This window comes from Megascapheus bottae, chromosome X (genome assembly GCF_031878675.1).
Source record: "Megascapheus bottae isolate mThoBot1 chromosome X, mThoBot2.hap1, whole genome shotgun sequence".
In the NCBI taxonomy this organism is placed as follows: domain Eukaryota; kingdom Metazoa; phylum Chordata; class Mammalia; order Rodentia; family Geomyidae; genus Megascapheus; species Megascapheus bottae.
Window position 1 is genome coordinate 28,703,243 of NC_143547.1, and position 24,953 is coordinate 28,728,195.

Here is a 24,953-nt window from a genome sequence, read left to right on the forward strand (position 1 = left end):
GGAAATGTCCAGTTCTCTTCTCCTTTAATCATCTTAATTTGAAAATGGATGTAGGGCCAGGCGCTGGTGGCTCTGTAATCCCAGCTACTCAGGAAGCTGAGATCTAAGGATTGTGGTTCAACACCAAGCAGGCCCTGACTGTGGTCACGTGCATAGTCACATGTGGTGAGTCATGGAAGTCCATGAGCCTTTTACTTCTAATTAACCACCAGAAAACCAGAAGTGGTGCTGTGGCTCAAGTGGTCGAGCACTAGCCTTGAACTGAAGAGCTCAGGGACAGCACCCAGGCCCAGAGTTCAAGCCCTACGAATGACAAAAAAAAGAAAAAAGAAAGAAAGAATGTTGGGCACAGATGGCTCATGCCTGTAATCCTAGCTACTCAGGCAGCTGAGATGTGAGGATCATGGTTTGAAGCCAGCCCAGCCAGGAAAATTCACCAGACTCTACTTCCAAATAACCATCCAAAAGCCAGAATAACATATTTCTTTCTTCATTTTTCTTTACTTTTCTGGTTTTTTTTTTTGTCAAAAATGAGGCTTGAACTCTGGGCCTGGGTGCTGTCCCTGAATTTTTAATTGCTTTGAACCACAGTGCTACTTATGGTTTCCTTGTGGCTAGATGGAGATTAAGATTCTCACTGACTTTCCTGCCCTGGCTGGCTTTGAACCATGATCCTCATATGTCAGCCTCCTGAGTAACTAGTTTTATAAGCATGAGCCACCAGTGCCTGATTGGTAAATATATTTCTAAACACTCTGGGGCTGGGTGTGGGGCCTAGTGGTCGAGTGCCTGTCTAGCATACAGGAAGCCCTGGGTTCAATTCTTTGGTACCACATACACAGAAAAAGCTGGAAGTGGAGCTGTGGCCCAAATGGTAGAGCTCTAGCCTTGAGAAAGCTCAAGGACAGTGCTCAGGCCCTGAGCCCAAGCCCAGGACTGGCAAAAAAAAGGGGGCTTAGGGGGCCAGGAGTTTGGCCTAGTGGTAGAGTGCTTGCCTAGCATGCACGAAGACCCAGCCTCCTGAGTAACTAGTTTTATAAGCATGAGCCACCAGTGCCTGATTGGTAAATATATTTCTAAACACTCTGGGGCTGGGTGTGGGGCCTAGTGGTAGAGTGCCTGCCTAGCATGCATGAAGCCCTGGGTTCAATTCTTTGGTACCACATACACAGAAAAGGCCAGAAGTGGTGCTGAGGCTCAAGTGGTAGAGCTCTAGCCTTGAGAAAGTCCAAGGACAGTGCTCAGGCCATGAGCTCAAGCCCAGGACTGGCAAAAAAAAAAAGCCTCAGATCTCCAAGAGGGAATCAATAGCACCAATTGATAAGGGTTGGAGACAGAAAGAGAAAATGACCTTCAGTCACACCGGATGGCCATCAATAAGGGAGCTGCCCACCTCCCTGCCCCGCCCTGGGGCCAGGGTGCTGGCATAAAGGCAGCCTTGCACCATCTGAGCAGTTTGTTCTCTGAGGGCTACGAACACCAAGGTGTGGACACCAAGGTGTGGATGTCACAGTGACTATTTTTTCCTTCCTTTCAAAAGATAGCTGGAAAAACCTCACTGGTAAGTTATCTCCAATCAGCCCTTCCTTCCTCCTACCTGTCTTCTGTCACGTACATCTTGCTTTGGCTTTGCAAAGCTGACTGGACTTTCCAGTTCTGATTACAGTCAGATCTCTAGGAGGTAGTAAACCACTTTGAGAAAGCTAACTTTGCATCACAAAAAGGAAAAAAAAGACAAAGAATAGGGAACATTTTTTATTTCCAATGCATGTAAAACTTAATTTATATTCTACAGTAATTAACTTTTCAATGGTATGAGGTCCCCAAAAACATGTTACACAGATTAATATGAAAACATTTAATTGCTTAAATAATGCTAAGGATTGTCTGAGTTGTTGGACAAATTGTGTAGATAAATTGGCATGACATAGGATTACCATAAACCTTCCTTTTGTGCAAACTCCCCTATCTCTACCATGCCATTTTTAACAAGAGATGCTGTATCTGTGTTAGAATTATTAGCAGTCTAAAACAGTCTACCGAATTTATTCTCTGCCATTGCATTTCATTTGGTTTCTGTTACCTTCAGTAGGTGTCTCTTGTGACAATGTCTTCCATTAAGATCGAATGTGTTTTGCGGGAGAATTGTCATTGTGGTGAGTCACCAGTATGGGATGAAGCATCCAACTCTCTGCTCTTCGTGGACATTCCTGCAAGAAAGGTTTGCCAGTGGAATTCACTCACCAACCAAGTGCAGCGAATGAGCGTGGGTAAGGATGAAGGCAACGCTCACATTTACACTGTGTGTGTGGCCATCCAGGGCCATCCCAGCCTGCTGTCCCTGAGCTTTTGTGTGCTCAAGGCTAGCCCTCTACCATTTGAGCTACAACTCCACTTCTAGTGTTTTGGTGTTTTGTTTTGTTTGGTTGGTTTTTTTGGTACTTAATTGGAGATAATAGTCTCATGGATTTTCTTGTCCAGGTTGGCTTTGAACCATGATTTTCAGATTGTAACCTCTTGAGTATTAGATTACATTTGTGAGCCATCAGCTCCACCTGAGCTCATGTCATTGTTATCAGCCATCTTTTCCCACCAGATTAGTCCACCCCCTGTGACCCTCTTGTTAAAACACATTGCAAGTATTGTGAACCTTTTCCACTGGCTCCCTCTGTCCTTCATCCATGTCTGCCCCCTACTATAATCCAGGAGAACATGGATGAATTATTCAAACTTTGCTCATTGTCTTCCCAGTTTTGTTTGATCTGCTTGTTTTATTTTTTGCTGCTGAGGATGGAGTCCCAGTGACTACTAGAAAAACACTACCACTTAGCTGTGCTCCCAGTTTTGTTTTGATACTGAAACATTGTATCGATCTTTGCTAAACACACTCAGATTACAGCTTTGAGAGCTGAAGAGCTGAAGACCTGATTGGTGGCAAAGCAAAGGCAAACTACCTTTGGGCCATGTCCAGACATTCATTAAAAAAAACAACATTAAAGTAGCCAGGTGCCAGTGGCTCACGTTTATAATCCTAGCTACGCAGGAGGCTAAAATCTGAAGATCTCAGTTGAAAGCCATCCTGGACAGAAAAGTCTGTGAGACTCTCAACTCCTGTTAACCACCAAAAATGTCAGAAGTGGAGGGGTGGCTCAAGTGTTACAGCTCCAGCCTTGAGCAAAAAAAGTAAATGACAGTATAAAGCTCTGACTTTAAGCCTCAGTCCTAGCAATGCACACACACGTGTGTGTGCACTCACGCGCGTGCACACATGGACACACACACACGGACACCTTGTTTCAGTGGAACAAGAGCTTTTACATTTCAGACATTTCAACTAGGCGTGGATTTGCTGAATATAAAAATGCAAGATTCCTGAAGAAAATATGTGTACATTTTCATATCATTCCAATTCCATTTAGGGCACTGTAGTCTCAAAAGTCTGTTACTTGTGAGTATGTGCCGGAACAGGGGCTTGAACTCAAGGCATCACTCTGTGACTTGTCTTTTCTGCTTAATGCTAGAAGCTGCCATTTGAACAATGTGTTTATTTTGTTTTTTACTGGTTAATTAGAGAGAAGAGCATGAGGATTTGTGTGCCCAGACTGGCTTTGGACCTCAATCCTCAGATTTTAGTCTTCTGAGTCACTAGGATAACAGACGTGCACTACTAGCACCCAGCTCACAGTTTATGACTTTCTGTGGCCCAAAGCAATGGGCTGATGTTGTTATCAATAGACAAGGAAGTTTCTTGTGTTCAAAGGAAGATATACCGTGAATTCTTGAAGTCTTGGGAATCATGGGAAACATAAAGTTTCAGCAATTCTGGTATCTCATCCCATGAATTCATTTGGGAAACTCAAACCTGTTTTGGATTTAGTTGTTGTTTTAAATCCAGGGCTTATATGTGTCACTGAGCTACCCACCTAGTCTAGAATTTGAACTCAAGACCTTCTACTTTCTCTGCTGCCATTCTATCCTTTGAACCACATGGCCACATGTCCTGCCCCTGGGAACAGTTTTTCTTGGTGCTGGTCCTGGGGTTTGAACTTAGGACCTTGGTGTTGTCCTTGAGCTTTGTTTTTTTTTTGCCAGTTCTGGGGCTTGAACTCAGGGCCTGAGCACTGTCCTTGGGCTTTCCTCATGGCTAGAGCTTTGCCACTTAAACGACCGAACCACATCTGCCTTTTTTATGTATGTAATACCAAGGAATTGAGCCCAGGTCTTCATGCATGCAAGGCAAGAACTCTACCACTAGGCCAAATTACTGACCCATCCCTGAGCTTTTTTTGCTTAAAGCTAGTATCCTACCACTTAGGCTACACCTCCACTTCTGGCTTTAACAAAAAATTAAAAGTAATTTTATTGTTAGTATTAATGTGTTGTATAGAGGGGTTACCCTTTTATGAATCAGGTAATGAGTTCATTTCTTATTTTGGAAAATATACCCCATCTCTCAGTTTCTCCGTCTTATCCCTGTCTACAAATTATATAGGTCATTTTCTACATAGTGCATACTGAATACCATGATTACCTTTGTTTTGTGGTTAAAGATTTTCCTGCCCAGAATGGCTTTGAGCCATGATCCCCAGACCTCAGCCTCCTATATAGCTAGTATTAGAGGCACGAGCCATTGACTCCCAGATGGGGATAGCTTTTATTTTTTGTTGTTTATGGGACTTGAACTCAGACCCTGTGCACTGTCCTTGAGCTTCAATGTGCTGAAGTCTAGTGCTCTACCACTTGAGCCACAGTGCCACTTCTAGCTTTGTCTGAGTAGTTTATTGGAGATAAGTGTCTCACAGACTTTCCTGCCCAGACTGGCTTCAAACTGCAATCCTCAGATCTAACTAGGATTACAGGCATGAGCCACCAGCACCTAGCCTTAACAAATTCTAATAAATATATTTCTTTTGATGCTTACCACAGTAATCAGTCTTTCCACTTTAAAAAAAAGTTTTCTTGAGCCCTGTGCTTGTGACTCAGACCTGTTATCTTAGCTACACAGGATGCAGAGATCTGAAGATCTGAAGCCAGCCCACACAGAAAAGTCATTGAGACTCCATTTCCAAATATCAGCAAAAATCAGTGGTAGAGATATGGCTCAAATGGCAGAGCACCAGTGGAGCAAGCCTGGAGTTCAAACCCTATACAGTCAAAAAAAACGTTTTCTTGGAGTACAGACATGGTTAGCAAGTTTGAAGCCCTTAGTTTTTGTTTTGGTTTGGTTTGGTTTTTGCCAGTCCTGGGCTTGAGCTCAGGGCCTGAGCACTGTCCTTGGACTTTCTCAAGGCTAGAGCTCTACCACTTGAGCCACAGCACCTCTTCTGGCTTTTTTCTATGTATGTACTGAGGACTCAGACCCCGGTCCTCGTGCATGCTAGGCAAGCACTCTACCACTAGGCCAAACTCCCAGCCCAGAAGCCCTTAGTTTTAACTCCAGTACTGCCAAAATATATTAGATGAAGAAAATCTAAATTTTGGGGGAATCAGAACAGCATTATTATTTTCTTTAATTCAAGGCTTTTCCCTTACTAGGCAGTTACACTGCTGCTGTGCCATACTCCAAGTCCTTTTATTTTATAGTTGTTTTTATGGATAAAGCCTCATACTTTTGCCCTGAGCCTGTCTTCAACCTCAGTCTTCCTACTTCCCACCTAGCTGAGATTACAGGTATGAAACAACATGCCTGACTTATTAACTGAGATATTTAGTCTTGCTAACTTTTTGCCTGAGCTGTCTGTAATCTTCCTGCTCTCTACCTTCCATAAAACCTGAGATTACAGGCAAGTATGAGTCACTGCCCCAGAGAGCCTCAACTTTAAAGATACAAAATACATTAATATGATGAAGGGATATAATTATATTTCACCTACATTAGTTTTTTTACCAGTCCTGGGGCTTGAACTGTGGGCCTGAGCACTCTACTTGGACAGTTTTTGCTCAAGGCTAGTACTCTACCACTTGAGCCATAGCACCACTTCTGTCGTTTTCTGTGTATATAGTTCCAGGGAGTCAAACCCAGGGCTTTGAGCATGTTAGGTGACCACTCTACCACTAGGCTATACTCCCAGCCCTTTCACTTTTCTATTTATTATCTTTTACCATATATATATTTCCAAAAAAGATTAGAGAAACTCTTTAATTGAATACATTCAAAATGAGACCCTGGAAGAGGTGCTGTGGGTCAAGAGGTAGAGCTCTAGCCTTGATAAAGCTCAAGGACAGTGCCTAGGCCCTGAGTTCGAGCCCTAGGACTGGCAAACAAACAAACATTGCTTGCTCTGTTGTGACCATCCAGGTGTCCCTAGATTAGGACCCCTCCTCTGAACATAGTGTGAGGTTTCCTATGTCTGCTGAAGGATGTTTGCTAGGCTGAGGACCACTAAGCTACACCCTGGGTTCAGCTGCTATAGTTTGGTTCCTTTACTTGTTTCAGGTGCCTGAAAGTTTTCCAGAAGAATGGAGTCATATCTGTCTTTCCAGCTTTGCTATCTAGAATAGGCTGCAGCGGATTTCTCAAGTTAACGGACAACCATAGTCTTTGTTCGTTATTCAGCATGAGTCAGCACACTGCCATTATCAAAGCTGTTAAGAGATAACTGGTGGGCCAGGAGCGTAGCCTAGTGGTAGCATGCTCACCTAGCTACATGAAGCCCTGGGTTCGATTCCTCAGTACCACATACACAGAAAAAGCCAGAAGCGGTGCTGTGGCTAAAGTGGCAGAGCACTAGCCTTGAGCAAAACGTGTCCAAGGACAGTGCCCAGGCCCTGAGATCAAGCCCCAGGACTGCCCAAAAATAAACAAAAACAAATACGAGATACCTGGGGATATGATGGCCACTGGATTGCTGCTTGCCTTCTAATAATAGTTTTTGTTCTACAGATGCCCCAGTCAGCTCTGTGGCCCTTCGCCAATCGGGAGGCTATGTTGCAACCATTGGAACAAAGTTCTGTGCTTTGAACTGGAAAGATCAATCAGTAGTTGTCCTGGCCACAGTGGATAAAGACAAGAAAAACAATCGATTCAATGATGGAAAGGTTGATCCTGCTGGGAGGTACTTTGCAGGTATGATTACAGTGTGTGTGCGTGCGTGCGTGCGTGCGTGTGCATGCACGCACGCACGCGCACCAGTACACCAGTACCAGGGAACTTACGGTCTCACACTTTTTGGTCAGTCATTTTGCTCACATCTGGTGCTCTACCAATTGAGCCATGCCTCCAGTTCATCATTTTCCTACTTAATTGAAGATTTTCAAGGGCTTTTCTACCGAAACTAGCTCAGAATCATGATTCTCAGATCTCAGCTCCCTAAATAGCTAGGGTTACTAGGGTTACAGATGAGACACCAGTGCCTCTGTCTTCATTCATATTCCCTCTCCCTCTCCCTCTCCTCCCCTTTCCCTCTCCCACCTCCCTCTCTCTCTGTCATAGTGCTTGAACTCGGGGCCTGGGCACAATCCCTGAGCTTTTTCACTCAAGGCAACAGTGCTTGGTTCTTATGATTCTTCCTTAGCCCCTGCTTACAGAATTTTAGAGCAAACACTATAACTTCAGATATGCAATAGTCAAATTGTTATTCAAAGGAGTCTGAGTGTGTGTGTATGTGTGCATGTATGTGTAGGGGTGCTGCTTGGGTGGAACCCAGGGCCTTGTGCATGGTAGGTAAGTGCTCTACCACTGAGCTACATTCCCAAACCCCACAAATGAAATAACTTGAGATTAACAGATATATAAAAAAATAAACAGGCAAGAATAGTGCCAGGCACCAGTGGCTCACATTTGTAATCACAGCAACTTAAGAGGCTGAGATCTGAGGATCACAGTTTGAAGCCAGTCAGGGCAAGAAAATCTGTAAGATTCTTATCTCAAATTAACCACCGAAAAGCCAGAAGTGGAGCTGAATCAAGTGAGTGACAGAATGCTAGCCTTGAGTACAAATACTAAGTGACAGCGTCTAAGCTCTGATTTCAACTCCCAGGATGTTTGCGCACGCGCACACACGCGCGCGCAACGACGACGACGACAACAACAACAGCAACAATTACTACTTCAGTATGAATTTCACAAGGAAAATGGTATAGTCTTTTTTTATGCCAGTCCTGGGGCTTGAACTCAGGACCTGAGCACTGTCCTCAGGCTTTCTCAAGACTAGAGCTCTACCACTTGAGCCACAACACCACTTCTGAGGACTCAAACCCAGGTCTTTATGCATGCAAGGCAAGCATTCTACCACTAGGCTAAACTCCCAGCGCACTTTGCTGTTATCAAATTGAAGTGATTTAGCACTGATTCAGTAATTTCATCTGATGTATTTTATTATTTTTGCCAGTCTTGGGTTTGAGCTCAGGGCCTGAGCACTGTTCTTGGACTTTCTCAAGGCTAGAGCTCTACCACTTGAGCCTCAGCAGCAGTTCCGGCTTTTTTTTTCCCCCTGTGTATGTGGTACCGAGGAATCGAACCTGGGTCTTTGTGCATGCTAGACAAGCACTCTACCACTAGGCCAAACTCCCGGCCCCCTGCTGTATTTTCTTTATTCCACTTAGGTTCATCGACCAAACTTATGTCTTTCATGGCCTCTTGCTATCCAGCAGAGGCTACTGTCTAGAATCACGTGATATACCATCTTGCCTTTTCTTCCTCTTACTCTGGAACTCTTCCATGGCCTTCTGTCTTTGTTTTTATGCCATTGCTGTTTTTAGAAGAGTTAGACCAACCCAGCAGTCCCTCCCCCCCACCTTTCATAACAGGACATTCCTCATTTTTCACTGCTCTGATGTCTCTCTGTGATTAGCTTGCTGTTGCACATTCTTGGCTGTATTACTATGCTGGTGACGTTTTGAGCTCTCTGGTAAACTCCATCTGGAGGTACACCATACCCACCTGCTCTCATTGCTGGTGTTAATTGCCATCACCTAGCTAAAGTCTTTGCAAACTTCTCTACAGCTCAGTAATGAGGTTTGAGGAGGAAGTAGAGGAATGCTTCTTTTTGGTTTGAGATAGGGCCTCACTACTATATAACCTAGGTTGGCCTTGAACTTGTAATTTCCTTACCTCTCCCTCTTGTATGCTGAGATTATAGGTATGCATTGCCAAGCTTGGCTTATTTATCCAACTTTAAATGATTTTGAACAAGCCCAATGCCAGACACTCATGAATATAACCCTAATTACTTAGGAAGCTGAGATCTAAGGATTACAGTTCAAAGCCATCCTGGGCAGGAAAGTATATCAGCATATCTCCAATTCATTATCAAAAAGCTAGTCAGGTTCAAACCACCCAGGGCACTAAGGCACCTGAGACTCATAGTTCCAATTAACCACCAGAAAACTGGATGTGGCGCTGTGGCTCAAGGGGTAGGGCGATAGCCTTAAGCTGAAGAGCTCAGAAATAATGCCCAGGCCTAGAGTTCAAGTCCCAACAGAAAAAGAAAAGAAAAAGCCAGCTGGGAGTTTGGCCTAGTGGTAGAGTGCTTGCCTAGCATGCACAAAGACCCTAGTTCAATTCCTTGGTACTACATACATAGAAAAAAGCTGGACAGTGTCCAGGCCCTGAGTTCAAGCCCCAGAACTGGAAAAAAAGAAAAAGAAGAAAGGAAGGAAGGAAGGGAGGGAATTTGACCAGGCATTGGTGGCTCACACTTGTAATTCTAGCTATTCAAGAAGCCTAGATCTGAGGCTCAAGGTTTAAAACACGGTCAGGAAAGTCCATGAGACTGTTATCTCAAATTATTTAGCAAAAAACTAAAAGTTGAGCTGTGACACACACACAAGTAGCAGAGCACTAGCCATAAGCAGAAAAAAAAAGCTCCAGGATAGTGCCCAGGCTATTTGTTGTAGTTGTTCAAGCACCAGCACTAAATAGAGTTAGAACTGTAGTTTACAATTAGATAGCTCATCACACATGTATTTCTCATCTACCTAGCATGAGCTTGCCAAAAAGTAGAGTGCTTGCCTAGCATGCATGAAGGCCTGGGTTCTATTCCTCAGTACTATATAAACAGATAAAGGCAGAAGTGGTGCTGTGGGTTGTGATAGAGTGCTAGCCTTGAGCAAAAGAAGATTGGGGACAGTGCCCAGGCCCTGAGTTCAAGCCCCAGAACTGGAAAAAAACAATTTTTTTAAATGAAAGAGCCAGAGCCAGGCGTGGTGGCTCATGCCTGTAATTCCAGCTACTCAGGAGGCTGAGATCTGAGGATCAAGATCCAAAGCCAGCCTGGTTACAAAAGATCTTGAGATTTATCTCCAGTTAATATCTAGAAAATGGGAATTGGGACTGTGGCTCCAGGGGTAGGGTGGTAGCCTTGAGCTGAAGAGCTCAGGAACAGCATCCAGACCCAGAGTTCAAGCCCCATGACCCACACTAAAAAAAGAAAGCCAGGTTCTGATGGTTCATGCTTTCCATGCTTGTAATCCTAACCACCCAGTGGTCAGTGTGGCACTGACAAGTTCTAGTTCCATTCCCCAAATCTTGGGGAGCTGATTAGAATGTTGACTCATGCATATACAAGTTGGGAATAAGCCTAGGAATTAGCTGTGTGAAGGGACTCCATTTTTTTTGCTGGCCCCAGGGCTTGAACTTGGGGTCTGAGTACTGTCCTTGAGCTTTCTCAATGCTAGAGCTCTCCCACTTGAGCCACAGCACCACTTCCAGCTTTTTCTATGTATGTGGTTCTGAACTCAGGTCTTTTTGCATGCTAGGCAAGCACTCTACCATTAGGCCAATCTTCTGGCCATGGGGCTCCATTTCTGAGCCCTGCCTCTTCACATTTTCTGTATGTTTTCCAGTTCCCTGGAGCCTTCCCATCTACTTCTGTACCCAGAAACTCTTCTTCCACCCACCCCTCGCCATTTCTATGACTGTGCTGCCTTTAGGTCTAAACCACATGAAGACAGGGGAAAAGAACTAAATCCAAAAGCATTTCTATTTTGTGGGTCATGGGGCTTGAACACTGGGCCTGGGCACTGTTCCTGAGCTCTTCAGCTCAAGGCTTCCACCCTACCCGTGAGCCACAGCCCCATTTCCCATTTTCTAGAGATTACTTGGAGATAAAATCTCATGGTGCTTGGGCTGGCTTTGAACCTTGATCCTCAGATCTCAGCCTCCTGAGCAACTAGGATTACAGGCATGAGCCACCACACCCAGCTATCCAAAAGCATTTCATGGGGCCGGGAGTTTGGCCTAGTGGTAGAGTGCTTGCCTAGCATGCTCAAAGACTTGGGTTCGATTCCTCCATAATACATACATAGAAAAAGGTGAAAATGGTACTGTTACTCAAGTGGTAGAGCTCCAAGCTTGAGAAAACCCAAGGTCAGCACTCAGAAAACCCAAGGACAGAACTCAGGCCCTGAGTTCAAGCCACAGTACTGGCAAAAAAAGTCATTTCACTGTACTGTTTCCCTTTGACTTCTGGTTCCTCCAGTTGCTGGCTACTTTGTGTTGTTGCTCCTCTCTCCTATAGAATTGCCTGGAGATGAGTAAGTAAGAGGTGAAGAATGAGAGCTGCTCACACTCTCTGAGATTCATTAATTTCCTTTCCGCTTCTTGGGCCGATTCTGTAGGACTTGTCTTGAGTCTCTGTGTCTCTATACCACAGTCTTTTTCAGTCTTCAGACTATCTTAAGTATAAGCTGGAGATATTGTAAAAGAAAATGAAATAGTCACCACTATTTAGTGGTTCTTTTTTTTTTTAAGGCTGAGGCTGGAACTTGAACTCAAATGAACTATCTTCCAACCCCTTACTGGTTCTTTTTTTAATTTTCTTTTTTTGTCAGTTGTGAAAATTATACTCAGGCCCTGAGCTTTCTTGCTCAAGGCCTTTCTTGCTCAAGGCCAATGCTCTACAACTTTGAGTCACAGTCACAGTGCAACTTCTGATTTTCTGGTGGTTACTATGGAGATAAGAGTCTCACAGACTTTCTTACATGGTCTGGGTTCAAACTATGATCCTCAGATCTCAGCCTCCTGAATAGCTAGGATTACAAGTATGAGCCACGTGCACCCAGTTCTTACTAATTATTTTAATTCTTCCATTCTTTTCTGAACTACCTGCTGATTAAATAGTTGTCATTTTAAAAACATTGTAGAAGCGGGCTGAAAATGTGCCTTAGTAGTAGAGTGTTTGCCTACCATACATGAAGGCCTGGGTTCAATTCCTCAGTAACACATAAACAGAAAAGGCCAGAAGTGTTACTGTACCTCAAGTGGTAGAATGCTAGCCTTGAGCAAAAGAAGATCAGGGACAGTGCTTAGGTCCTGAGTTCAATCCCCAGGACTGACTAAGCTTGGCATATAGTAGCTCATGCCTATAATACTAGCTGCTTGGTGGGCTCATGGTTGGAAGCCAGCTCAGGCCAAAACAATACATGAGACACCATCCAGTCAATAAAAAGCTGGGCATGGCAGCTATCATTCTAGCTATAGGGGAAATTTAAATAGGAGGATCAAGATCCAGGCTGGCCTGAGCAAAAAGTGAGACCCCATTAGAAAGCTAAAGGTAGCAAAAAAGGATGAAGTGCTTGAGTGCCTATGTATTCAAACCCCAATATCAACAAAAGAACAAAACAGACGACCCAGATAGATATTATATAATAATTCCTTTGATTTAAACACTGCAAAAAAATCTTAGTTAGAAAGGACAGTGTTCTGGTGGCTCAAGTCTGTAATCTTAGTTATTCAAGAGACTGATATCTGAGGATCCTGGTTGAAAGGCAACCCAAGCAGGAAAGTCTATGAAACATTTTTCTCTGATTAAACCACCAAAAAAAGCCAGAAGTTGAGCTGTAGTTCAAGTGATAGAGTGCTCGTCTTGAACAAAAAAGCTCAAACAGAGTGCCCAGAACTTGAGTTCAAGCTCCAGGACCAGCAAAAAAAAAAAAAAAAAAGAGGGCCAGGAATTTGGCCTAGCCATAGAATGCTTGCCTAGCATGCACAAAGACCTGAGTTCCATTCCTCGGTATCACATACATAGAAAAAAGCCAGAAGTGGTGCTGTGGCTCAAGTGGTAGAGCTCTAGCCTTGAGAAAAATCCAAGGACAGTGCTGAGTCCCTAAGCCCAAGCCCAGTACTGGCAAGAGAGAGAGAGAGAGAGAGAGAGAGAGAGAGGGAGAGGGAGAGGGAGAGGGAGAGGGAGAGGGAGAGGGAGAGGGAGAGGGAGAGGGAGAGGGAGAGGGAGAGGGAGAGAGTTAGAGACAGAGAGAGAGAGAGACAGAGACAGAGAGACAGAGAGACAGAGACAGAGAGACAGAGAGAGAGAGACAGAGAGAGAGAGAGACAGAGACAGAGACAGAGAGACAGAGAAACACAGAGACAGAGAAACACAGAGACAGAGACAGGGACAGAGACAGAGACAGAATAAATAAAATGTACAAGGCTTCACATGGGTTGAGATGCCCTGGGACTGAGCAAGTGCATTTTGGATTTTGTAGGCACCATGGCTGAGGAAATCTCCCCAGCAGTTCTTGAGCGACATCAAGGATCCCTGTACTCCCTCTTTCCTGACCACAAAGTAAAGAAGTACTTTGACCAAGTGGACATCTCCAATGGATTGGATTGGTCCTTAGACCACAAAATCTTCTATTACATCGACAGTCTGTCCTATTCGGTGGATGCATTTGACTACAACTTGCAGACAGGAGAGATCTGTATGTACTTTCTCATCTTTTTTTTTCAATACTGCTGCTTTAGTTCTTAGATGATTGGGGCTAGGATGTTACCTCTCTTTCAACCATGTGGCTGACCCATACTTGCTTTCCATGGAAAGCCATAGAGTTTTCCATGTTATTCCAATACAATAGTAATTATGCGGATCTGACTAAGCTACCAGTTAAACCATGGCCCTCAACACAATGTGAATACAATCATTAGGGCCAGGGGTATTGCTTAATCATGGAGTGCTTGCTTGCTATGTGTGACATCCTGAGTTCCAGTCCTGAGAACCCAGGTTCTTTCCCCAGCACCCTACCCTCAAACATATGCATATGCACATGCATGACATGCACGCACATACACACACATACATGCACAGCCATATGGGCAGACCCCCAGTATTCTTCCTTTCAAGGGTATCCTGGAAAATAGATCTTGTTCTACCAGAAGATACCTAAAGGTAAATGACATACAACCAAATGTGCAAAAAAAATGAGTTGTGGATTGCTGTTTTTTTATTTGAGCTTTATTAACCATTGGCAAATACTCAGACCAATGAGTAATCTTTGAAAATAGAAAAGCAAAAAAATACTTAGAGGTTGGTTCAATTCCATCAATGTGCTGTAAAGGAGCCATAACTGGAAATTGGGAGGAAAAGAATTATTTAGCAGTGTTTGGAAGAGAGTCCTTGAAACTGTTTGATGAAAGGTAACTGACCAAAAGAGCAAAACCAATCATAAAAATGACTTGAAAAGAAATCACAAGACTCTCCATGTAGATTTAATCAGGGGCAAAATATTCTGGTACAGATGTTTTGCTTTGAAATATGTAGTGCTTTTTTTAAATAGATTTTCTAACTGATTTTTCCTTGCACATGGTTTTAACATTTTCCATTATACTTCAATCTGATTACTGAATTTTGTAGCAAGCTGTTCCTCTAGCTTGCTGTTTTGTTTTGTTTTGCAATGCTGAGGTTCAAACCCAGGACCTCACACATGCTAGGAATGTCCATTACTACTGGGCTACATCCCCAGCACTTCTCTGTTTTGTTTCCCAGTCCTAAGGCTTGGACACTATCCCTGAGCTTCTTTTGCTCAAGACTAGCACTCTACCATTGGAGCCACAGCACCACTTCCATTTTTTTTTCTGTTTATGTTGTACTAAGGAATTTAATGAAGGGCTTCATGCATGCTAGGCAAGCACTCTACCACTAAGCCACATTCCCAGCCCTTTCTCTGGCTTTTTATGTTTGCTTTAAGATTGTTGTTATTAGCTAGACATGGTGGCTCACGCCTGTAATCCTAGCTACTTAGGAGGCTGAGATCTGAGGATCAAGGTTCAAAACCAGCCGGGCACCAAAGGTAGTGAGACTGTTTTGTCCAGTTAACCTCTAGAAAATGGGAAATGGGGTTGGGCTCAAGGGTAAAGTGGTAGCCTTGAGCTGAAGAGTTTAGGGACAATGCGCGGGCCCAGGGTTAGGGTGGTAGCCTTGAGCTGAATTGCTTAGGGAAAGTGCCTAGGACAAGTTCAAGCCCCATGACGCACACACACAAAAAAGATTGCTGTTATTCTCCTTTAACCACTTGGTGGGTTTTAGAATGGTGCTTCTTTCAAAAGCAAGCTCTTCCAATATTTAGTTTTAATATTGCAGAATTTAGTCAGGCAGGAAAAAGAACCCATATGTCCCAGATTTTGTTCATGTGGGACCATTAAGTTGCGTTGTAGACCTTGGGGCTAATCAAAGTGGGCATTTGTGTAATCAAGACAACGAAGGTCTAACCACAGACTGAAGAATATATGATAAAGGTCTGCAGGGCCTCAGGTCAAGTTACCCTCAGAAGGCTATCTATTAGTATTTTATTAACAATTCTAGCCAAGCACAGTGGTTTACTTGTAAGTCTAGCTACTCAAAGGGCAGAAAGCAGGAGGATTATGGTTTGAAACCAGCTTGAACAAAAGTTAACTAGAACCCACCTGAATAGCAACAAAAACAGTTGGGCATGGTGTTGCGGGTCTGTTATCCAAGAGTAAAGAGGAGAATTGTGATCCAGGCCATCCTAGGCAAAAACACAAGATGCTATCGGAAAAAGAACTGCAGCAAAAAGGAGGTGTGGCTTAAGTACAATCCCAAGGTTGTAATTTCAAATCCCTGTACTACTGACCTCCCCGAAACCCACAGTTGTACTATCTCAGTAGTGAAACACTTGCTAGCAGGCACAAGGCCCCAAGTCCCATCTCCAGCACCACAAGACAAAAGAGGTGGGAGAAGAAACAACTTTTTCTCTTCCTCTGCAAGCTTCAACAGATATGTCTGTACCAAAACAAAAGGAAGTAAATCCAGCCCAAAGCATGTGGTCAAAATCCTTTGTTCACATTCCAGACACTAGATAAGCAGAAATGATCAGGCTTGATAACAGACTTGAGAGCTCATGGTATGATTCTCAGTATTGAGTGGCCCTCTTGTTTTGCTGGGTTGGGGGTTTTGGTTTTTTTTGACCACAGCTAACCGCAGAAGTGTTTACAAGCTGGAGAAAGATGAACATATCCCAGATGGAATGTGTATGGATACTGAGGGGAAACTTTGGGTGGCCTGTTACAATGGAGGACGCGTGATTCGTCTAGATCCAGCTACAGGTATGTCCACAGCAAAACCAAAAATTCCTTACCAGCCAGTCATTGGTGGGTCATGCCTGTAATCCTAGCTATTCAGGAAGCTAGGATGTGAGGATTGTTGTTCAAAGCCAGCCCAGGGGGCCGAGAGTGTGGCCTAGTGGCTGAGTGCTTGCCTAGCATGCATTAAGCCTGCGATCAATTCCTTAGTACCACATGCATAGAAAAAACTGGAAATGGTGCTGTGGTTCAAGTGGTAAAGCACTAGCCTCCAGAAAGTTCAAGGACAGTGCCCAGGCCCTGAGTTCAAGCCACAGGACTGGTCAAAAAACAAAACAAAACAAAACAAAAATCCAGCCAGCCCAAGCAGGAAAGTCTACAAGACAGTTATTCCCAATTAACCACCAAAAAAGCCAGAAGCAGATCTGTGTCTCAAATAATGGGTCATTAGCCTTAAGCAAAAAAAAAGCTCAGGGACAGTATTCAAGTCCTGAGTTCAAGTCCCAAGAATAACATTTTTAAAAATCCTGCCAGGGGGCCGGGAGTTTGGCCTAGTAGAAGCGTGCTTGCCTAGCATACACGAAGACCCAGGTTCAATTCCTCAGTACCACATACATAGAAAAAAGCCAGAAGTGGTGCTGAGGCTCAAGTGGTAGAGCTCTAGCCTTGAAAAAGTCCAAGGATAGGGTTCATGCCCTGAGCTCAAGCCCAGGACTGGCAAAAAAAAAAATCCTGCTAGGGCTAGGAATGTGGCTTAGTGGCAGAGTGCTTGCCTAGCATGCATGAAGCCCTGTGTTTAATTCCTCAGTACCACATAAACATAAAAAGCCAGAAGTGGTACCGTGGCTCAAGTGGTAGAGTGCTAGCTTTGGGCAAAAGAAGCTCAGAAACAGCCCTGAGGTCAGTCCCCAGAACTGGCAGGGGAAAAAAGTGTGTGGGTGTGTATACACATATGTAAGTATCTCCCACCTGGAACCCGTGGCTCACGCCTGTAATCCTAGTTACTCAGGAGGCTGAGATCTGAGAATCCTACTTCAAAACCATCCCAGATAGACAAACCAAAAAGATTATTTTTTTCTTTTTGGACAGTGCCCGGGGCTTAAATTCAAGGCCTGGGCACTGTCCCTGACTTTATTTGCTCCATGCTAGTACTCTAACACTTGAGCCACAGCACCAGTTCTGGATTTTTCTGTTTATGGGGTGCTGAGGAATCAAACCCAGGGCCTCATGCATGCTAGGCAGCGCTCTACCACTAAGCCACACTCCTAGCCCCCAAAAGACTCTTAACTCTTATTAACCACCAAAACTCTAGAAGTGGAACTATGGCTAATATAGTGGTATGCTAGCTTTGAGCACTAAAGCTCACGGGCAACACCCAGGCCCTGGGTTAAATCCCAGGAATAGCATATACATACAATCCCTACTAATCCAAGAAAACCCAGGGGCTAGAGGCCAAGGTTGCCAACGAATCAATTTTGAGATATATTCAACAATGCCAATTGGATCATTTTGGAAATGAAGACCAAAGATACATCCCCAAACTGAAAGTCTGAGCTATTCCTCTGGAAGGAAGTCTCTTTGCTCAAAATAAGCTATCTATCTGGGAAGGCAGGTTAAATACATAGAAGAATTCTGACTTCCATGATCTCTTTAGGATTGATGTGTTATTCTACAAAGGACTCAGAAACATTGCATGGTTTGGAAATTGCTAGAACTGAACTTCCAATGTTTGCTGATCTAGGCAAAAGGATCCAAACTGTGAAGTTGCCTGTTGAGAAGACAACTTCATGCTGTTTTGGAGGGAAGGACTACTCAGAAATGTATGTGACCTGTGCCCGGGATGGGCTGGATGCTGAAGGGCTTCTGAAGCAACCAGAAGCTGGTGGAATTTTCAAGGTGATGTGGCTTTGTCTTTTATTTGGAGATGAGGTGGAGGATCCTCTGTTAGGTAACGGAATGACTGATGCTATTGCAACCTTTCCAAACTTAATTCTGTATAGCATGTTAAGTTCATTATGCTGGTCTTACTTATTTAAGTTATCTAGACTGTATAGCTTTGTGAAGTCCCAAATAATAGATCTAACCTCCTTTGTAATATGTTGTGTATGCGTGTGTGCGCATGCGCGTGTGCGTGCACATGTGCATACACGCACTCTACCACTACACTATACTCCTGGCCTATTTCCACATTTTTATTAGCACATAGTAATTGTAAAATGTGGTAGGTTGGTTGTGATTTTTCCATATGTGAATATAATATATAATTTGATTATGTTCACCCCTTCTATTGCTTTCTTACCCCTCACCTCTGCTCTTCCTTTCTCCCATATAAAAATACTTTGCCAGGTGCTAGTAGCTCACACTTGTAAATCCTAGGTTATTCAGAAGTCTGAGATCTGAGGAACTTGGTTCAAAGCCAATTGTGGTAGAAAAGTCTTCAGGACAGCTTTTGAATATATGTCTATCCTTGGGATTGAACTTAGGGCCTGGACACTGCCCCTGAGCTCTTTCGCTCAAGGCTAGTGCTCTACCACTTAGCGCCACATTACTGTACTACTTCTGGCTTTTGGTGGTTAATTGGATATAAAGAGTTTCATGATCTTTCCTGTCCGGGCTGGCTTGGAACCACAATCCTTAGATTTCAATTTCCTGAGTAGCTAGGATTGCAGGCATGAGTCACCAGCACCTAGCTGTCTTCAGGAATTTTATCTCAGGTTAACCAGCAAAAAACTGGAAAACGGAGCAAAATATCTGGGCTGGGAGTTTGGTAGAGTGCTTGCCTAGCATGCACAAAGACCCGGGTTCAATTCCTCAATACCACATACACAGAAAAAGCCAAAAGTTGTGCTGTGGCTTAAGTGGTAGATCTCTAGCCTTGAGAAAGCCCAAGGACAGCGCTCAGGCACTGAGTTCAAGCCCAAGGACTGGCAAAAAAAAAAGCTAAGCCGGGAGTTTGGCCTAGTGGTAGAGTGCTTGCCTAGCATGCACGAAGACCCAGGTTTCGATTCCTTGGTACCACATACATAGAAAAATGCTGGATGTGGTGCTGAGGCTCAAGTGGTAGAGCTCTAGCCTTGAGAAAGTCCAAGGACAGTGCTCAGGCCCTGAGCCCAAGCCTAGGACTGGCAAAAAAAAAAAAAGCTAAGGGTCAATGCTCAGGCCCTAAGTTCAAGTTCTAGTACTCAAACAAGCTAACAAACAAAAAATTTTTAAAGGGTTCTTATAAGTGATCTCTTATCAGAGGTTTTCTTTTTGCTTTTTTCAACAGATAACTGGCCTTGGGGTCAAAGGAATCGCGCCCTGTCCCTATGCAGGGTGAGCAGTGTTGGAGACCACTGGAAAATTTGAGATATCAATTCATAGAAATTTAATCTAGTTTTTACAATGAAACAATCACACTGTTGCCAGTGCTAAATTTTCATTTACAATGGGAGGATCAGGTCAGGGAGGATTGAAGTCAGTGCTTTGTAATGTGCTAAGTCCATGTTCTAATAATCAGCTGCATCTCCAGCCCATTACCTAACAGTTTCTGAAAGGTTGAACATTTTGAACAGGAGCTGGCAGTGATTTTGATTACATACTATAACGCAGCATTCATCTCTCAACTAGTCTATTGATTCTAAATTGCTGAAGGGCTATATCTGTTCTTTTATTCTGCATTCCATAACTTTACCTAGAGCTTCAAAGATGAATGAAGAGAAATTTGCTAATGACAGTGACATCTGTTCCTTTTTGTTTTTATTATAATATGAAATATACCATGATGCTAACCTGCCTTATATGCTGTTTGTTTTATTGTTGGTATTATTTGTTATTTCTTTCTTCTGTTCTTTTACAAAGTAAAAGACTGCCAGAGATCGCACATTCACTGGTAAATATATGGTTCCTGCTGCCACCTACTGGACATAATGTAAATAATGCTTTGGAAATACTTTTTCGCCTTCACTTTCCCCCATTGACTATAAGTTGCTTAGTTCATTTCCCACATAGTGTATATTGAACACTATGATTGCATTTGTTTACCTTTCCTTCCTTCATTTCTTTTTCCTCCAGGATGTTCCTTCCTTTCTTTCTCCCTTCCTTCCTTTCTTCCTTCCTTTCTCTCTCTCTCTCTCTCTTTCTCTCTCTCTCTCTCTCTCTCTCTCTCTCTCTCTCTCTCTCTTTCTTTCTTTTTTCTTTTTTTATGTTTTGCCACTCCAAAGGCTTGAAATCAGGGCCTGAGCACTGTCCTTGGACTTTCTCAAGGCTAATGTTCTACCACTTGAGCCACAGCACCACTTCTGGCTTTTTCTGTGTATGTGGTTCTGAGGAATCAAACCCAGATCTGCGTGCATGCTAGGCAAACACTCTACCACTAGGCCAAACTCATGGCCCCTATTTTCAATTTTTTATTGTTATTATAAAGGTGATGTACAAATGCCTGGGCTGGCGTCAAACCAATATTCTTAGGTCTTAGCCTTCTGAGTAGTTACAAGGTTAGAGGTGTGAGCCACCAGCACCTGGCTTGGAATTGTTTTAAATATGTGCAACAATATGAGAAGTATTGATATTATTTTGACTCTCCCAAACCAGAACATGGCATCTCTCTCAATTATTTAGGTCTTATTCTATTATTTGCATTAGTATTTTGTAGGTTTGAGCACACAGTTCTTGGGGGAGGGTTCTGTTTGTTTGTTGTTTTGTTGGTCGTGGGGCTTGAACTCCGGGCCTGGGCACTGTCCCTGAGCTCTTTGGGTCAAGGCTAGCAGTCTACCACTTTGAACCACATTGCCAATTCTGGGTTTTCTGGTTGTTAATTGGAGATAAGAGTCTCACAGACTTTCCCAGGATGGCTTTGAACTGCAATCCTCAGATCTAAGCCTCCTAAGTAGCTAGGATCACAGTCAATAGCCACCAATTCCTGGCTAGATCTTGTATATTGTTAGAATTTTATATACAACTATTTTATTTAGAAATATTATAAATTGGGCCCGGGAGTTTGGCCTAGCGGTTAAAGTGCTTGACTAGCATGCACAAAGACCCGGGTTCGATTCCTCGGTATCCCACATACACAACCAAGCCGGAAGTGGCAGAGACGAGACACAACCAAACCGGAAAAGTGGCAGAGACAAGACTGCGACGGCGACAGAGAGCGAAAGGAGCGAGCTGAGCTGAAGTGAACAGAGCCCAACCGAGTGGTGGCCGGAGCGAGCGGGGCCGGAGCGAGCAGGACCGGAGCGTGCGGGAGCGAGCCGAGCCAGAGCCAGCGAGGCCGGAGCGAGCGGGGCCAGAGCGAGAGGGGGCCGGAGCGAGCAGAGCCAGGAGCAAGCGAGAGCTGGCCGGGCCGGAGCGAGCGGGGCCAGAGCGAGAAGGGGCCGGAGCGAGCGGGCCAGGAGAGGGCCGGGCTGGAGCGAGCGGGGCCAAGAGCAAGCTGGAGCGAGCCGGGCGGAAGCAAGCGAGGCCAGAGCAAGCGGGCCGGAGGCGGAGCGAGCGGGGCCTGAGCTAGAAAGGGGGCCTAGCCGGGCCGGAGCGAGCAGGGCCGGAGCGAGCGGGGCCAGAAAGAGAAAGGGGCCAAAAAAAAAAAAAAAGAAATATTATAAATTGTATTTTTAAGGGTTTTTTTCCCCCAACTGATTATTCTTTGTCTGTAAAAGTGTGATTGATATGCCAAACTCCTGGCCCTGACTTAATCATAATAGTTTCTTTTGTAGCTTTTCTCAGATTTTTTAATATATACTGTCTTCTATAAACAAATACAATTATATTTCTTCCTTTCTACATGGTATGATTTTACTTCTTACCTTACTACAGTGGCTGACTAGTAGTAGTAGACTGAATGCCAGAAGAGTAAAAGTAAATTTCCTTAACTAAAAAGAAGAAAAGCTGGGCCGGGAGTTTGGCCTAGTGGTTAAGGTGCTTGCCTAGCATGCATGAGGACCCGGGTTCAATTCCTCAGTACCACATACATAGAAAAAAGCCGGAAGTGGTGCTGAGGCACAAGTGGTAGAGCTCTAGCCTTGAGAAAGTCCAAGGACAGTGCTCAGGCCCTGAGCTCAAGCCCAGGACTGGCAAAAAAAAAAAAGAAGAAAAGCTGAGGCTGGGAGTTTGGCCTAGTGGTAGAGTGCTTGCCTAGCATGCACAAAGACCCGGGTTCAATTCTTTGGTACCACATACACAGAAAAAAGACAGAAGTGGTGCTGAGGCTCAAGTGGTAGAGCTCTAGTCTTGAGAAAGTCCAAGGACAGTGCTCAGGCCCTGAGCTCAAGCCCAGGACTGGCAAAAAAAAAAAAAGAAGAAGAAAGGCTGGGGGTTTGGCCTAGTGGTAGAGTGCTTGCCTAGCATGCACAAAGACCCGGGTTCAATTCTTTGGTACCACATACACAGAAAAAAGACAGAAGTGGTGCTGAGGCTCAAGTGGTAGAGCTCTAGTCTTGAGAAAGTCCAAGGACAGAGTTCAGGCCCTGAGCTCAAGCCCAGGACTGGCAAAAAAATAAGAAAAGCTTAAAAGAACAGCTGTAGCTGAGCACTGGTGGCTCATGCGTATAATCCTAGCTACTCAGAAGGTTGAGATCTGAGTATCATGGTTCAAAACCAGCCTGAGTAGAAACTCTGTGAGACTTATCTCCAATAAACTACCTCCCCAAAAGCCAGAAGTAGAGGTGTGGCTCATGCAGTTCTAGAGCATAGCACTACCCTTGAGCAAAAGACGCTCAGGGACAACACCCAGGCCCTAAGTTCAAGCCCCAAGACCAGCAGAAAATCAGAGAGAGAGAGAGAGACAGAGACAGAGAGAGAGACAGAGAGAGAACAGCATAGAAAAGCCTGTAGCCTTTATATCTTCACAATTACTCCATTGTTACCTTTGTGTCGGGGATGATCTTTCTCTGGTTAAGGAAGTCCTTTTAGTCTAATGTGAGATTTTTTTTAAAAAAATCTCTGAGGAAAGTGGCACTGTGGCTCAAGGGGTAAGTAAGGTGGTAATATTGAGCTGACAAGATCAGGGACAACACCAAGGCCCAGAGTTCAAGTCCCATTACTAACCCAAAAAAAAGTCATTAAGGGCCAGGAGTTTGGCCTAGTGGTAGAGTGCTTGCCTAGCATGCACAAAGACCCAGGTTCGATTCCTTGGTACCACATACATAGCACAAAGCCAGAAATGGTGCTGTGGCCCAAGTGGTAGAGCTCTAGCCTTGAGAAAGCCTAAGGACAGTGCCCAGGCCCTGAGTTCAAGACCCAAGACTGGCAAAAAAAAAGAAAGAAAAAATTATTGAGGGCTAGGAATATGGCTTAATGGTAGTGCTTGCTTAGCATGCATGAAACCCTGGGTTCGATTCCTCAGTAACACTTAAACAGAAAAGGCTGGAAATGGATGGCATTGGTAGAATGCTAGCCTTGAGCAAAAGAATCCCAGGGACAGTGCACAGACCCTGAGTTCAAGCCCCAGGACTTGCAAAAGATATCATTGATATATTTTGTCAAATGCATTTTTTACATTTATTGATAAGATCTTGGGATTTTCTGACTTCAAACTTCTATAATAGATTCATGAACTCCTAATATTAATCCACCTTTGGCCATGATATACTTTGTGGGTCTGTGTGTGTGTGTGTGTGTGTGTGTGTGTCTGTCTGTCTGTCTGTCTGTCTGTCTGTCTGTCTGCCTGCCTGTCTGCCTGTCTATCTGTCTCCTGTCTTGTCTGTGTCTCTGTCTGTTTCTGTGTATGCTGGTCATGGGGCTTGAACTCAGCCTGGGCCTTGACTCTAATCTTTTGCACTCAAGGCTACAGCTCTGTCACTTGGCCCACAGCCACCAGTGCCTGGTGGTGAGATGCTTTTATATGTTGCTGACTTCAGTCTTCTGACATTTTGTTGAGATTTTTTTTTGCCTGTATGTTCATAAGAGATGTTGGTCTTTCATTTTCTGCTTTGTCTGGTGTAGTGATCAGAGTGCTATTACCCTTATGACATGAGTTGGGAAGTATTACCTCTAGATATTTTTTTGTTGTTTTTTGGGTTTTTTTGCCAGTCCTGGGTTTGAGCTCAGGGCCTGAGCTTTTTCCTATGTATGTAATACCTCAGAATCGAACCCAGGTCTTTCTGCATGCTAAGCAAGCATTCTACCACTAGGCCAAACTCCTGGCCCTCTGTTTTTCTCTGCAAAAGGAAGTGTGAAATTATTGTTTCTTCTTAGAAATCTTCATTGTTAGGAGTCACTAGTGGAGCAATTTGCTGGAATGGCAGATGAGCACCACCACATCCACCTAATTTCTCCTCCTCCTCCTCCTCTTCCTCCTTCTCCTCCTTCTTTTTGCTTTTACCTACAGAGCACTTTTGTGTGTGTGCTGGTCCTGGAGCTTGAACTCAGGACTTGGGCACCATCCTTGGGCTTTCTCAAGGCTAGCTCTCTGCCACTTAAGCCACAGCACCACTTCCATCTTTTTCTGTGTTTGTGGTACTGAGGAATCGAACCCGGGGCTCCATGCATGCTAGGTGAGCACTCTACCACTAGGCTATACTGCCAGTCACAAGTGACACTGTGGCTCAAGTGGTAGAATGCTAGCCTTGAGCAAAAGAAGATCAGGGACAGTGCCCAGGTCCTGAGTTCAAGCCCCAGGACTGGCAAAATAATTCTGAAAGCAAGGAGAAAGGAATGACAAATTACTTTTCAAGAAACAATTATTTCAACAACCACAGCTTTTTTTTTTTTTTTTTGGAAACAG

General features: G+C 44.1%; 1 protein-coding gene across 2 annotated transcripts; it reads left to right on the plus strand.

The window, feature by feature from the left end:
- Positions 1 to 1,450: 1,450 nt before the first annotated feature.
- On the plus strand, positions 1,451 to 20,034 carry Rgn (regucalcin). Of its 2 annotated transcripts, none has more exons than XM_090326084.1 (7): positions 1,451 to 1,561; positions 2,093 to 2,270; positions 6,884 to 7,066; positions 13,426 to 13,641; positions 16,148 to 16,279; positions 17,997 to 18,151; positions 19,524 to 20,034. In XM_090326084.1, the coding sequence occupies exons 2-7, from the start codon at positions 2,108 to 2,110 to the stop codon at positions 19,572 to 19,574; spliced, it is 900 nt and encodes a 299-aa protein (XP_090182210.1). In that variant the 5' UTR covers positions 1,451 to 1,561; positions 2,093 to 2,107; the 3' UTR covers positions 19,575 to 20,034. The 2 variants fall into 2 exon arrangements, with proteins under 2 accessions (XP_090182210.1, XP_090182209.1); XM_090326083.1 differs by having other exon boundaries at positions 1,452 to 1,561; positions 2,090 to 2,270.
- Positions 20,035 to 24,953: the final 4,919 nt, after the last annotated feature.